This window comes from Pongo abelii, chromosome 6, assembly GCF_028885655.2.
Source record: "Pongo abelii isolate AG06213 chromosome 6, NHGRI_mPonAbe1-v2.0_pri, whole genome shotgun sequence".
Classification (NCBI taxonomy): domain Eukaryota; kingdom Metazoa; phylum Chordata; class Mammalia; order Primates; family Hominidae; genus Pongo; species Pongo abelii.
The window spans coordinates 132,413,623-132,430,331 of record NC_071991.2 but is presented as its reverse complement, the minus strand read 5'-3'; the positions used below and the strand labels follow the sequence as shown (position 1 = coordinate 132,430,331).

At 33.9% G+C, this 16,709-nt stretch overlaps 1 protein-coding gene across 13 annotated transcripts in view; it reads right to left on the bottom strand.

The window, feature by feature from the left end:
- AGBL3 (AGBL carboxypeptidase 3) overlaps positions 1-16,709 on the bottom strand; it is a 169,970-nt gene that overhangs the window by 78,940 nt on the left and 74,321 nt on the right. For 11 of the 13 annotated variants that reach the window (XM_054559842.2, XM_009243248.4, XM_054559845.2 and 8 more), the window contains one exon: positions 5,437-5,503. The exons of the other annotated variants lie outside the window; for them this stretch is intronic. In XM_054559842.2, coding sequence (XP_054415817.1) covers positions 5,437-5,503 — 67 coding nt within the window. Of the gene's footprint in view, positions 1-5,436; positions 5,504-16,709 lie in introns of those variants that run through there. 13 annotated transcript variants of the gene reach the window in all.

The window sequence follows — 16,709 nt, the reverse complement described above, 5'->3', positions numbered from 1 at the left end:
TTTCCTTTCTATTTTTCAATCTTATAAACATGTCATCAGCAAATTTTCTTAACACTATCTTGAAAATATATCTAAAATCTAATCACTTCTCATTCCCTCTACTAGTATCACCTTGGTGCAGCCACCACTTTTATCTTGCCTGGGTTATTATAAGAGCCCCCTAATTGGTCTCCCTTATGGGTCATCATTGTACTCTTAACACAACAGCCAAGGTGACCCTACTAACCACTTCAGGCAGATCATGTCATTCCTCTGATCAAAGATCTCCAAACTCAGAGCAAAAACTGAAGTCCTAAGCCTACCAGGCTTTACATGACCTGCTCCTGCAACCTTCAAAGCCTATCTGATTTCATGTTTTACCATTGTTCTCCTTATTCATTCTTCTCTAGCCACATTAGCTTCCTTGGTCTTCCTAGAAAATGACAGACATGCTCCTTTGTCAGGGCCACTGCACTTTTAGTATTCCTGGCCTGGGAAAAGATACCCCTGGATTGTTCCTAAATGTTCACTATTATATAATTATCCTTCCCCACCCCATTGATGTTGAATTTGGACATATGTCTTAATTTGGTCAGTAGAATGTTAATCAGAGGCTTTAAATAGATTTGCATGGTTTGGCTTGCCCTCTTGAACTCTTGTGATTGGCCATGAGCAATCACAAGAGGTGAAGCTGGCTGCTGGTCTAGGTGAAGAAAGAAAGGTGGAATAAACCTGAACCCAACCCACAATTAGGAGCTAAGTTTGGCTGATTTCTGATTAGTTCAGTAGAGCCACTGCTGACCTTCAGATTCATGAACAAGAAAATACATGTTTGCTATTGTAAGCCATTGATAGTCTGAGGGTGTTATGCATTAAAATCTGAAAACTACAGAAATTGATATGCAGAAGTAAGATGCTGTCCTAACAAAACCTAAACTATGTCATAGTCATTGCTTTTGTGACTTGATAGTAGGTAATTAGGAAAATATAACAGAAAAATAGTGACACATTTACAAGCACATGGAAATTAAACAATACACTCCTGAACAGCCAATGGGTCAGTAAAGAAATTAAAACAAATTTAAAAATATCTTGAGACAAACAAAAATGGAAATACAACATATCAAAACTTATCAGATGCAGCAAAAGCAGTTCTAAGAGGGAAGTTCATATCAATAAACACCTACATCAAAAAAGAAGATCTTTTGAGCTGGGGCTGAAAAAAAAGGAAAAACAGTTCTGAAATACACAACCTAGTGTTACACTTCAAGGAACTAGGAAAAGAAGAACAAACTAAGCATGGAGTTAGCAGAAAGAAGAAAATAATATCAGAGCAAAAATAAATAGGGACTAGAAAAACAATAGGAAAGACCAATGAAATGAAGAGGTTTTCTGTTTTTAAAAAGAGAAACAAAATGGATAAATCTATAGCTAGACTAAGAAGAGAGAGAGAGAAGACTCAGATAAAGTCAGAAAAGAAAGATGAGACATTATAACCGACACCACAGAAATAGGATCATAAAAGACTACCATTATAAACAATTATATGCCAACAAATTAGATAACCTAGAAGAAATAAATAAATTCCTTGCTACATATAACCTACCAAGACTGAATCATGAAGAAGCAGAACATCTGAATAGATGAATAATGAGTAAGGAGATTAAATTAGAAATAAAAAGTTTCCCATCAAAGAAAAGCCGAGGACCTGATGGTTTGACTGCTGAATTCTACCAAACATTTAAAGAGAAACTAATATGAATCCTTCTTAAACTCTTCCAAAATATTGAAGGAGAGGGAATATTTCCAAATTCATTTAATGAGGCCAGCATTTCTCTGATACCAAAGCCAGACAAGTAAACTACAAGAAAAAGATAACAGACCAATATCCCTGATGAGCATAGATGCAAAAATCCTCAACAAAATACTAACAAACCAAATCTAGCAGCACAATAAAAGATTATTCATCATGATCAAGTGGGATTAATCCCAGAAATATAGGGATGGTTCAACATATACAAATTGATAAATGTGATACATCACATCAGCAGAATGAAGGACAAAAACCCTATGATCATCTGAATATATGCAGAAGAAAGCATTTGATAGAATTCAACATCGCTTTCATGATAAAAATGCTCCACAAATAAGGTATAAAATGCATGTACCTCAATGCAATAAAGGCCATCTATGACAAACCCAAAGCTAACATCATACCCAATGGTGAAAACTTGAAAGCTTTTCCTCTAAGACAAGGAACAAGACAATGATGCCCACTTTTACCACTTCTATTCAACATGGTACTGAAGTCCTAGCCAGAGCAATTAGACAGGAGTAAAAGGAAGAAGTTAAATTGTCTTTGATTGCAGATAACATGATCTTATATATAGAAAACTCCATCAAAGAACAGAATTTAAAAATTCAGTAAAGTTGAAGGATAAAAAATCAACATACAAAATCAGTAGTGATTCTATACAAAGTATAATTAATAACAAACTATCTAAAAAACTATCTAAAAAAGAAATCAAGAACATAATTCCATTTATAATATCTACAAAAAAAGTAGGAATAAATTTAACCAAGGAAGGGAAAGACCTGTACACTGACAATTATAAAACATTGATAAAAGAAATAGAAGAAGACATGGAAAGTCTTCTATGAAGAAATGGAAAGATATCTTGTGCTCATGGATCAGAAGAATTAATATTGTCAAATTGTCCATACTACCCAAAGTGATCTACAGATTCAATATAATCCCTATCAAAATTCCAATGGGATTTTTCAGAGAAATAGAAAACAAATTCTATAATTCATATGGAACCACAAAGGAGCCGAACTAGCCAAAACAGTCTTGAGCTACATGAACAAAGCTGGAAGCTCACACTGTCTGACTTTAAAATATACTATAAAACTACAGAAATCAAAAAGGTATGGTACTGGCATAAAAACAGACACATAAACCAAAATAATGAAATAGCCCCCAAATAAATCTGTGCATTTATAGTCAATTGACTTTTGACAGAAGTGCCAAGAACACACGATGTGAAAAGGACAGTATCTTTGATAAATGCTGTTAGGACAATAAGATATCCACATGCAAAATAATGAAATTAGACTCATCTCACACTGTGTACAAAAATCAACTAAAATTGGATTAAAGACTTAAATGTAAGACTTGAAACTATAAAACTACTGAAAAAAATATAGGGGAAAGGCTCCAAGATGTTGGTCTGGGCAATGATTTTTTTGGATATGAACTTGAAAACACAGGCAACAAAAGCAAAAACAGATACATGGGATTACATCAAACTAAAAAGCCTTTGTACAGCCAATGAAACAATCAACAGAATGATGAGACATCTAATGGGATGGGAGAAAATATTTGCAAACCATACATCTGATAAGGGGTTAATATCCGAAATATATCAGGAACTCAATAGTAAGAAAACAAATAACCTGATTAAAAAATGGGCAAAGGCTCTAAATAGATATTTGTCAAAAGAAAAATACAAATGGCCAACAGGCATATTTAAAAATGCCCTACATCACTAATCATCAGAGAAATGCAAGTTAAAACCACATATGGATATTACCTCATGCCTGTTAGAGTGGCTGTTATAAAAAAAAAAAGATAATTAGTGTTGGAGATGTGGAGAAAAGGAACCCCTGTACACTGTTGGTGGGAATATAAATTAGTACAGCCATTATGGAAAACAGTATGGAAGTTCCTCAAAAAATTAAAAATAGAACTATCATCTAAACTAGCAATCCCACCACTGAGTCTGTATCTTACAGGAAAGGAAGTCAGTATGTCAAAGAGATATCTGCACTCTCATGGTCATTGAAGCACTATTCACAATAGCCAGTGTATGGAATCAACTTAAGTGTTCATCAACAGATAAATGGATAAAGAAAATGTGGCATGTAGCACAATGAAATACTATTCAGCCTTTAAAAAGAAAGAAATCTTGTCACTTGGAGTAGTATAGATGAACGTGGAGGACACTACGTTAAGTGAGGTAAGCCAGGCACAGAAAGATCATGATGTCACTTATGTGTGGAGTATTAAAAAAAATGCTGAATTCATAGAAGTTGAGAGTAGAATGGTAGTTACCAGGGGCTGCAGGAGTGAAGGGGTGTGGGTTGAGCAGGTGCTGGTCAAAGGATACAAAATTCCAGTTAGATAGGAGGAATAGGTTCAAGAGATCTATTGTACATCATTGTGACTATAGTTAATAACAATGTATTATACTGAAAATTGCTAAGAATAGATTTTAAGTGTTTTCAGTGTTCTCACCACAAAAATAGGTATGTGAGATAATGAATATGTTAATTAGCTCAATTTCATCATTCCACAATGTATACATATTTCAATACAATGTGTCATATACAATAAATATATATAATCTTTACTTATTAAAAATAAATGAATTGAAGAATGATGACACAAATTATGCAGAAGTGATACATTTAGTAAAACTGTCTCAAGTGATAGTTTGAAAGACAGAAAATCTGCCTGACAGACTTGGGTCACTGGAAAAAGAGGTTTTGAGGTAGACTATGAACAGTGTGTGTTAGGGATAGTATTGCTTGGTTTAACCTTGTATACTCTGGGTTTTCAACATAGGATCTTGCCTGGCTATTCTCTAGCCCAAGCAAATGAGAAACATGTGGAACATAACTGAACTCAACCTGTAGCCTGAATCCAAGACCAGTTGACCCTACCCATGTCTAACAGAGCCAACCTGCAGACCCATGAGTGAGAAAATAAAAGTTTGTTGTAAGCCACTGAGGTTTTAAAGTTGTTATGTACCAAAAAGCAGTTAATATACCTAGTATCTACTTGGCTTGTCCCTCATTTCCTTTGAGTTCTTACTTAAGTATTTATCTTTCACTTTGGTAGCCTCTATCCCAAACTGCAATCTCCACCTAAACTCTTTATTCCCCCTCCTGCTTTAATTTACTCCTTAGGCACTCATCCCCATGTAACACATCATGTATTTTACTTATCTTCTTTATTTTGTATCTCCCCCAGCCAGAATGTAAGATAACAAAGGGAAAGCTGTTGTCTCATTTTGTTCACTGCTCTATCCCCATCACTCAGCCAGTGCCTGATACGTAGTTGGAGCTCAAGACATAGTTGAATAATAAATGTATAAATTAAGCAGTCAGGTGATGTATGTTAGGCTACCACCTCTGTAACTAACAAGTTGTATGGCTTTTAAGAAATAATTTCATCTCTATGGATCTTAACTATTCTCATCTATAAAGCAAGGATGTTAGAATAAGAAACCCTAAAGTTAAATAACTGTATGATTTAAGATATGTACATAGTTAGAAAATAAATAATGATATACAATAATTACATATCTGCAATTTTTTTGCCTGATTATTAGTCACAGTAAGAACAGTACCTACACAGCATATCCACATATAAGCAAAAATATTCACTCATACCTGAGAAGTTAACTTGAGAAGGTAAGTCAGAGAGTCAATGGATTCTGAACTGTCAGAGCCTCGGCTACTACAAAAAAAAAAAAATTTTGGTTTATACAATGTTTTGGTGGCATCTTAAAATTTCAACTGTTGCTTTTATTTATCTTATTTGAATGGTTGAAAAGTTCTAATTATAAGAAGTGGCCGGGCGCAGTGGCTCATGCCTGTAATCCGAGTACTTTGGGAGGCCAGGGCAGGTGGATCACCTGAGGTCAGGAGTTTGAGACCAGCCTGACCAACACGGTGAAACCCTGTCTCTGCTAAAATTGCAAAAATTAGCTGGGCATGGTGGCGCTTGTCTGTAATCCCAGCTACTCAGGAGGCTGAGGCAGGAGAATCGCCTGGGCCCAGGAGGTGGAGGTTGCAGTGAGCCGAGATCGTGCCATTGCACTCCAGCCTGGGCAACAAGAGCGAAACTCCATCTCGGGGGTGGGGGGGAAGGGAGACAAAAGAAGAAGAAGAGGAAGAATGTTTACAAAGGTTTAGTAGTTCCAGACAGCTTAGAGCATTTTTGTTGAATGTGTGGAGAGATATAAAGGTTTGGGAATGTGTTAATGGAATGTAAGCTCCAGAAAAGTAGGATTTTTTTTTTTTCTGTCTGGCTCACTGCTGTATCACCAGAGTGGAAATAGTGCTCGGCATATAGTAGGCACTCACGATTTGTTAATATGTTAATGAATAAATGCTATATCAGGGGAGTTTCCTAGATGTCATAGGTATCATTAGCTCTTAAAATTCATTTATTTTTATATCACTATATCCATTCTACATAAAGCAATGCAGCACCATATGAAACATAGTACCTCAAGAAAAAAGGGTCAAACAAATATGTTTCTAATTATAATCATTTAATGCAGTGGTGGGCAAGTTTTTTTGCTTGAGAGCCAATACAAGAAAGAAAATATTTCTGGGTTGTATTTTTTATGTGTTATTTTAAAATTAACATAATTTATGTTTTTAGAAAAGTTCTAGGTTTACAGAAAAATTGAGCAGGTAGTACAGAGTTCCCATACACATGCCCCCATTCCCTGCATAACTTCCTAAATTACAGTATGTGGTACATTTGTAAATTAGATATCTGATAGTATGTGGTACATTTGTAAATTAGATATCTGATAGTATGTGGTACATTTGTTACAATTGATTAAACAACACTGATACATTAGTAAAAATTATAGTTTACCTTAGGGTTTACTCTTGTGGTATATGTTCTATGAGTTTTGACAACTTTATACTGATATATATCCATCATTACAGTATCATAAATAGCAGTTAAACTGCCCTAAAATTCCTCTGTGTTCCATCTATTCATTCTTCCTTTTCCCAGAACTTCTGGCAACCCAGTGTCATATAGCTGGGATCACAGAGTATGTGGCCTTTTCAGACTTATATTTTCCACTTAGCAACATAAATTAAAGTTCTGCCGTATATTTTTATGGTTTGATAGCTCATTTTTAAAAAATCACTGAATAACATTTCATTGTCTGAACGTATGTTTCTTTATCCATTCACCTACTGAAGGACATTTTGGTTGCTTCCAGGTTTTGGCAATCATGAATAAAGCTGCTATATGAATGCAATTGCTGGATCAAGTGTTGAGACTATGCTTAGCTTTGTAAACTGCCAAACTGGCTTCCAAAATAGCTGTACCATTTTACATTCCCACTAGCAAAGAAGGAGAGTTCCTGTTGCTCCTCATCCTCACTGGCATTTGGTATTGTCAGTACTTTGGATTTTAGCCATTATAATAGGTGTGTCATGATATTTCACTGTTGTTTTAATCTGCAATTTCCTAATGAAAATGATGTCAAGCATCTTTTATTTTTATTTTTTTTCAGGTTTCAACCATCTTTAGACTTACTAATTTTTTTCTTTCATGGATCATGATTCTGTCATATCTAAAAAGTCATTACCAAATTCAAGAGAATTTAGATTTCCTCCTATGTTGTCTCCTAGGAGTTTTATAGTTTTGTATTTTACATCTAGGTCTATAATTCATTTGGAGTTAATTTTCGTGAAAGGTGTAAAGTTGCTTCTAGTTCACATTTTTGCCTGTGGATGTCCAGTTGTTCCAGTAACATTTGTCGAAAAGACCTTATTTCTCCATTTAACTAGGGATTTTTGTTGCTCTTTTTTCAAACACCATTGACTATATTTGTCAGTGGTGACAAATATATTGGATATATTTCTGGGTTCCCTATTTTGTTTTATTGGTCTATTTGTCTGTTCTTCTCTAGTACTGCACTGTTTTAATTATGTAGCTTTATAGTAAGTCTTAAAGTCAAGTAGTGTAGGTCCTTAGATTTTGTCCTTCTTCAGTATTTTGTTAGCTATTTCAGGTCTTTTGCATACCCATACAAATTTTAGAATTAGTTTGTCTATAGCCACAAAATAACTTTCTGGGATTTTGATTGGAATTACATTGAGTCAAAAATCATGCCAGGAGGAACTGAGATCTTAACAATATTGTCTTCCTATCTATGAACACAAACTCTCTCTCCATTTATTTAGATCCTCTTTGATTTCTTTCCTCAGAGTTTGTAATTTTCCTCATATACATCTTACACATATTTTAGTAGCTTTAATCCAAGTATTTTAAATTTTTGTGCTAGCTAGATGGTATTTTTTTAAAATTTTAAATTCCAATTGTTCGTGGCTGGTATATTGAAAGGCAATTGTATATTAACTTTTTATCTTTAAATCTTTCTATGATTATTAGTTTCAGGTTTCTAAAAAATTCTTTGCTATTTTCTACATAGATAACCATGTCCAGTGTGAACAAAGATAAATATTTTAACTAAATTAAATTTAAAATACAACATCAATATTTGTAGAATGGTGCACAAGCAGTGCTTAGAGGGAAATTTATAGCATTGAATGCATATATCAGAAAAGAAGAAAGCTTTAAAATGAAAAATCCAAGTGTCCACATTAGGAAATCAGAAAAAGGAGAAATAGAGATGTAATGCAAGCAGAAAAAAAGAAATAATTTAAAAATCAGAGAAACTGAAAACAGGGAATCAATAATCAATGAACACAATGCTGCTGCTTTGAAAAGATCAATAAAATAGATAAATCCCTAGCCAGGTTAACCAAGAAAAAAGAAAGGACACAACTTGCTAACATCAGAAATAAAAGAGGGGTCATCGCTACTGATGCTATGGAAATTAAAGAGATAAAGAATACTAACAGCCGTGCCTCACAAATTTTATAGCTTAGATGAAAGAGACCAGCTTCTTGAAAGACACAGTCTACCAGAACTCACACTGGGAGAGATATAGCTCTAATAGATAGATATATAGATCTATATATCAATTAAAGAAATCGAATTGATAATTAGTGACCCTACAAAACAAAGCACAAGTCCCAGATAGTTTATTGTGGATTCTACCAAACATTTAAGGAAAAAATAATACTAGTTTTCTAAAATCTGTTCCAGAAAATAGAAACAGAGAGAACACTTACTTTTTCTAAAAGGCTAGCATTATCCTAATACCAAAAGCAGGCAAAGATACTGTAAGAAAGAAAAACTACACCAATGTCTTATGAACACAGGTGCAAAAATCTTTGAGAAAATATTAGCAGATTGAGTCCAACAAGAAATAAAAAGAATTATACACCATGACCAAGTAGGATTTATTCCAGGTATGCCAGGTTGTTCCAACATTCAAAAATCAGTTGATGTAATCTGTCACATTAACAGGCTAAAGCAGAAAAAAAAATTGTATCAATATATTTTTGACATAAAGCATTTGACAAAATCCAACACATATTCATGACAAAAACTCTCAGCTAACGAAGTAGAGGGAATCTTGTTCAACTTGACATCTACAGAAACCTTACAGCTAACATCATGCATAATGGTGAGAAACTAGATGCTTTCCTGCTTTGACTGAGGACAGGACAAGGATGTCTTCTCATAGCACTTCTACTCAGTATCATACTGGAAGTTCTAGCTAATAGAGTAAGACAAGTACTATAATATGGTTTAGCACTTATGGTTTGTCCCCACCCAAACTCATGTTGAAATTTGATTCCTAATGTGCCAGTGTTGGGAGGTAGGGCCTAGCGGGAGGTGTTTGGGTCATGGGGGTGGGTCCCTTATGAATGACCTGGTTCCCACTCTTGTGAGACTGGATTAGTTGTGGTGATGGATTCGTTCCCACAAGAGTGGGTTATTATAAAGCAAAGATGCCCCTTGGGTTTTTGCCTCTTCGCCTGTGTCCACTTCCCCTTTGACCTTCTCTGCCATGTTATGATGCAGCATGAAAAGCCCTCACCAGAAGCTGAGCAGGTGCTACCATCATGCTTCTTGTACTTCCTCACCTGCAAAACCATGAGCTAAATAAACCTCTTTTCTTTATAAATTACCCAGTTTTAGGTATTCTCTTGTAGCAACATTAAACAGAGTAAGAAAATAAGAGAAGCAAATAAGAAGCTATACAGATTGATGAATAAGAAAACTCTCTGGGTTGTATTTTGGAAATAAGCAAACATACAAATATATGTGTGCATGCATATTTTTTATAACTACAGTAATGTGTATACACATATTTATGTTTTTAAGCATATTTTAATTATCTACCATTAAATATTTTCCTTTTTTGGCTAAGAAACTACATAACTATTATATTTACCGCAATATCTGATTCAATGTGCATTAGAAAATATTTTTTCATTAAACAACATACCTTTTAAAGTTGCTTTATCTTTTTATATTAATTATAAAATATTGTTTGTCCTTGTGGTACTACTGTATTCTCTATAAGCAAATATTTCCCATTGCAAATTAGAAAATGTATCAATGCTTTTAAATCAAAGAAACTTCTACATTTCCTTATTTTGAAACACAATGCTTCCTTTTTCAGCAGCAGCTATAAAAGGAATTTAAGTTTCATTTGGAAAATTTCTCCTCTGCACTCACAATTTAAGTTCCAATGGATTTTATTTTACTTTGATTCTCAGATACAGCTACAAGGTGCTTATAAAATGGCCTTCCAGGTAAATTTACTTATCTTTATTTCTGTGTTAGATCCAGCTTAAAGAGAGCCAAAGGCAAGAGGACAGGCTGAGGTTAATTCATTGTAGGCCTTAAACTCCTCATTTGTAATATGGAAACTCCTAAAATTATATAGAAGCCTGCCACATATGGTTAGAAAGTTAAGGGTCTCTCAATACTGACTTGATGTGTTTCACTTATGCCATCATAGAAGGTAACCAAATTTATGAAACAATAAAAGTAAACAAATTTTTAAATAATAATTAATATATCATAACTGTTGTTCATATCAGCCTTGATTTTGACACAGTAGGAATCTATATGGAAAGGTCTATGTTTTAAATTGCTTTATAATAGTATTTTCTATTTAATATATACTTATTCTTCTTAAAATCAAAGACATTGACTGGCAGACTATATTTTAAATGTCCACTTCCTATTTATTAGAAATGTTTTTATTTTCTTAAGATGAATTGTTAAATTGACAGTATCCATTAGAATCTTATAATTTTTTAGGTCTCAGGAATAATTTAACTAAATCTTTCTCACAACACAGGAATTATTTCATTAAGTCCCATAGCAGATGGTCCTCCAGCTTTGGCTGAATCCTTTCTGTGTTTTGTTTTGTTTTGTTTTTTTGAGATGGAGTTTTGCTCTTGTTGCCCAGGCTGGAGTGCAATGGCACGATCTCAGCTTACCGCAACCTCCGCCTCCCGGGTTCAAATGATTCTCCTGCCTCAGCCTCCCGAGTAGCTGGGATTACAGGCATGCACCACCATGCCTGGCTAATTTTGTATTTTTAGTAGAGATGGGGTTTATCCATGTTGGTCAGGCTGGTCTCAAACTCCCAACCTCAGGTGATCCGCCTGCCTCAGCCTCCCAAAGTGTTGGGATTACAGGCATGAGCCACCTGCCCGGCCTGGCTGAATCCTTTCTATAACAAGGCACTAACTACTTTCCACTAACCCTTCTCAGAATTAGCACTCATTATTAGGGAGTTCTTCCTTTTATTGTCCTGAAAGTCAGCTTCATGCATTTTTCACCAATCACTACTGGTGTGGCCTTGCTTTCTTAAGCAAAGAATGAAGCTATGCCTTCTACATGTTTCTGCATGCAAAGTTCTTAAAATATTTGGACGCTTTCATTTAAAATTGGTTTATATCTCTGGAAAAAGTGGTTATTATGTTCCTTTTTCAAAAGGGCAATATACTTACGTAGCACATTTGTAATATTTCTGCACATGTAAGGATGAAGCTTTCTTCAATGTGTATCAGATGTTACAAAGTTTCCAAAATAACCAACATGGAATGATTCTGCAACCTCAAAAAACAGACTCCAGACTCCTGTAGAGTATTGATTGGTGCTAGGAAATCAAGTTTATGTCCCAATTTACTATAAATTCCTGAATTTCTTAAAAGGTATTCTAGATAGATAACATGATATATATTATTTATATAGTATTTTACAGCACAAAGTTATAGAGGATTTACTTACACATTATCTTATTTGATCTCACTTCTATCTCTTATCCTAATTTAGAACCACATTTAAAAGTAAATCGTTTTCAAATACCGCATGTTCTCACTTACAAGTGGGAGCTAAACAAAGGGTACACATGGACATAAAGATGGAAACAACAGGCACTGGGGACTCCAAGAGCGGGGAGGAAGGTGGGGGAGAGGGGTTGAAAAACTACCTATTGGGCACTATATTCACAATTTGGGTGATGGGTTCAATGGAAGCCCAAACCCCAGCATTATGCAATAAATCCATGTAACAAGCCCACACATAAACCCCCCTGAATCTATGAAAAAAATACTAATTGGAAAAAGTAGGCGATTTTCAAATTTCCATCAATAGAGGACAGACTGAGTGAATTATGATATATCCACCCTGTGGAGTACTACACAGAAATAAGGAAAACCCCTATGTACTGAAAAATCTACAGTGATTTCCAGAGTATTGTAAGTGAAAATAGCAAGATATGAAACAATGCTGATGGTATGCTACCTTTCGTATAAGGTACAGAGACATGAAAATATGTAGTTATTCACTCATATTTTCAAAGTAAAACAAAGAATAAGTAAAAAAATTAATGAAAATGGTTACCCATGGAACAAGGGAGGAAACAGGGTAGAGAAGGGGGAATGGGGTAGAATCAACACTTTTTTGAATGTTCCCTGTTATATAGTTTTGATGTTCTTATGTAAATGTGTTATATAATTTAAAAACAAAAAAATTAATAAAAATTATTCCTAAAAGTTAATATAATCAAAAACAAAGACACTTAACTGTCAGACAGGTGGCATAGCCATATAGAGAAAATAATCTCTCTCCTTTAAAAAAATACTTTATACTAAGCTTAAAAAGAATTACAAAGAAATGTTAAACTGCATTCAATAGTCATTTTATTGGTAGCATTATTATGGGTATATGATAGGAAAAGGAAGAAGCAGGTAAATATTTACCCTAAAGTAATTAGGAATGAAGATTTTTCAGTATAAGAGAAAAGAGATAAAAGTATAAAAAATAAGGAAGAATAAGTTCTATAATCTTAAATTTGAACTGGAAATATAATTATGAACTGAAGACTTTTTCTCATGAAAACACATATTTCCTAACTTAATCCCCTGGAAAAAAAAACACCTAGAAGCAATAATAACTATCATCTAGGCTATGTTATCTAAATATCCCTTTTTACTGAAAAGAACCAGGACTTCTGAGAGAAATGGTAGATTCCAGTTCTGGTGCAGGAAATGTACAAGATGAGCCCGGGAAATCTTATCATGGCTGAAAGTTACTGAAGACTATGAGAGTCATGTCAAAAAACGCAGGCCAACTTAATCGGTCTTGTATTATCGAGGTTTGGGAAAATTTGAGCATTCAAGTAATAATGACTGAAATTGATTAGAGCATATCAAATATTATATAAACAAACTCATGAGCTCAAAATCATACTCTGCATCTGGAAACAAACATATTAGTCACCAGGGAAGGTTGCAGGGGCACTAACTCAAGACTGAAAAATGTGTAAATATAAGGGAAGAATCATACATTTGTTTTACCTTTCCTGTAAGTACTGTACTCACCTACAAGTGGGGGCTTACAAAATTAATACATTCTTTCTTCCAACTATATTCCTGTGGCATTGAATTTTCCAGTTATTATTCACTAACTTTTATTATACTGCTTTTGTGTCATCTCAATAAAAATGTCAATTCTCTGTGGGTAGTGACAGCATTAGAAATAATTTGAAGAGAAAAGAGAAAAAACTATAAGACTAATAGAAAACAACAAAATGGCAATAGTAAATCTTCTATCAATAATGACCTTAAGTATAAATGGACTAAACTCAATCTAAGGACACAGAATGGCTGAACGGATTAAAAAAAGAGGACCCAACTACAATCTATCTACAAGATACTCCCTTTAGATTTAAGGAAATACATAGGCTGAATTAAGGGATGGGAAAATATTCCATGCTAAAATGGTAACTAAAAGAGAGCAAGAATAGCTATACTTATATCAGATAAAATAGACTTCAAGTAAAAAACTGTCATGAGAGACAAAGAAAGATATTATATAATGATAAAAGGGTCAATCCACTAGGAAGATATAACAAATAAAAGGGCCAATCCACTAGGAAGATACAACAATCACAAATATACATGCAGCCAACATCAGAGCACCTAAATATATAAAGCATATATATTTATATATTTATAGATAAATATAGAACTGAAGAGAGAAACGGCAATACAATACTAGCAGGAGACTTCAATACCTCATTTCAATAATAGAATGTCAACATAGATGATCAATAAGGAAACAGAGGGCTTGAACAACATTATAGACCAAATAGATCTAACAGACATATACAGAACATTGTACCCAACAGCAGCAGGCTACATGGTCTTCTCAAGCACATCTGGAACTTTCTCCAGGATAGATCACATGTTAGGCCACAAAATAAGCCTTAACAAATTTAACAAACAAGTATTATTACTGACCATAATGGGGTGAAACTAGATAAATAGCAGAAGGAAAACTGGAATATTCACATTCTCAAGTGTAAAGAAATTAAACAGCACAATCCTGAACAATCATCGGGTCAAAGTAGAAATAAAAAAGGAAACTAAGAACAATTTGAGACAAAAATGAAAACATAAAATACCAGAATTAATGGGATATAGCAAAAGCAGTACTAAGAGGGAAATTTATTGTGATAAATGTGTATATTTAAAAAAGAATAAAGATCTCAAATAAACAACCTAATTTTATACCTCGAGGAGATAGAAAAGAACAAACTAAGCCCAAAATTAGCAGAAGAAAGGAAAAACAAAGATTAAAGCAGAAATAAAATAGAAAATAGAAAAACAATAGAAAAAAATCAGCGAAACTAAGAATTAGTTTTTTGAAAAGCCAAAATTGACAAACTCTTAGCTAAACTAATTATGAAAAATGGAGAAGACTCAAATAAAATAAAAAATGAAAGAGGAGACTTTATAGCTGGTACTACAGAAATAAAAAGAATCATAAGAGACTGTTATGAACAGTTGTATAACAACAATCTAAATAATCTGGAAGAAACAGATAAACGCCTAGAAACATACAAATTACCAAGACTAAATTTTGGATAAATAGAAAGTCTGAACAGGCCTATAACTATTATGGAGATTGAATCAGTAATCGAAACTCTCCTAACAAAGAAAGCCCAGGATTAGATGGCTTCATTGGTGAATTATATAAAATGTTTAAAGAATAATTCCAATCCTTCTCAAACTCAAACAGGAGAGTGAACTAAGAGGCTCACATTAACCTGATATCAAAGATGTAGACAAAGATACCAGAAGAAAAGGAAGCCACAGGCTAATATCCTTCATGAACACAGATACAAAAATTCTCAAGAAAATACTAGAAAACTAAATGTAACAACACATTAAAAGGATTGTCCACCATGACTAAGTGGGATTTATCCCTGGGATGCAAGTATGGCTCAATATATGCAAATCAATTAATGTGATAAACCATACAAACAGAATAAAGGATAAAAATCCATGATCCTCTCCATAGAGAAAAAGCACCTGACAAAATTCAACATCCTTTCCTCAACAAAGAATAGAAGGAAAGTACTTCAACATAATATAGGCCATATATGAAAAGCCCACAGCTAACAGCATAATTAAAGGTAAAAAACTGAAGGCTTTTACTCTAATATCAGGAAAAAGGCAAGGATGCTCACTTTGCCACTAAAGGTAAAAAACTGAAGGCTTTTACTCTAAGATCAGGAACAAGGCAAGGATGCTCACCTTGCCACTTCTATTCAACATAATACTGGAAGTCCAAGCCAGAGCAATTAGGCAAGAGAACGAATGAAAAGGCATGTAAACTGGCAATGAAGAAGTAAAATTGTTCCTGTTTCCAGAGGACATGATCTTATATATGTATATAGAAAACCCTATGGACTCCATTTAAAAAAAAAAAACAACCGTGAGAACTAATAAATAAACTCACAAAGTTACAGGTTACAAAATCTGCATACAAAAATCCATTGTGTTTCTATATACTAATAATGAACTATCTGAAAAGGTGATACCCCTTTTACAATATCCCATTTTACAAAATATCCCATTTACAATAGCACCAGAAAGAATAAAATAGGAATAAACCTAAGACTTGTATAATGAAAACTGTAAAACATTGATAAAAGAAATTAAAGAAGACTGAAATAAATGGAAAGACATCCCCTGTTGGTGGATCAGAAGACTTAATATTGTTAAAATGCCCATACTACTCAAAGTGATCTACACATTCAATACAATCACTATCAAAATCCCAATGGCACCTTTTACAAAAATAGGAAAAACAGTTCTGTGATTCATATGGAAACACCAAAGACCATGAATAGCCACATCAAATCAATCCTGAGAAAAAAGAACAAAGCGGGAGTCGTCACTTTCTCTGATTTCAAATTAATATTACAAAGCTACAGCAATCAAATGAGTATGACACTGACAAAGAGAGACATCTATACTTACAGGATAGAATACAGGGCCCCAAAATAAGACCACACATATATGACCAAATAATCTTCAATAAGGGTGCCAAGGATACACAATGGGAAAAGAATAATATCTTCAACAAATAATGGTGGGAAACTGGATATCCACATGCAAAAGAATAAAATTGGATACTATACAAAAAAATCAACTCAAAATGGGCTAAACACTTAAAT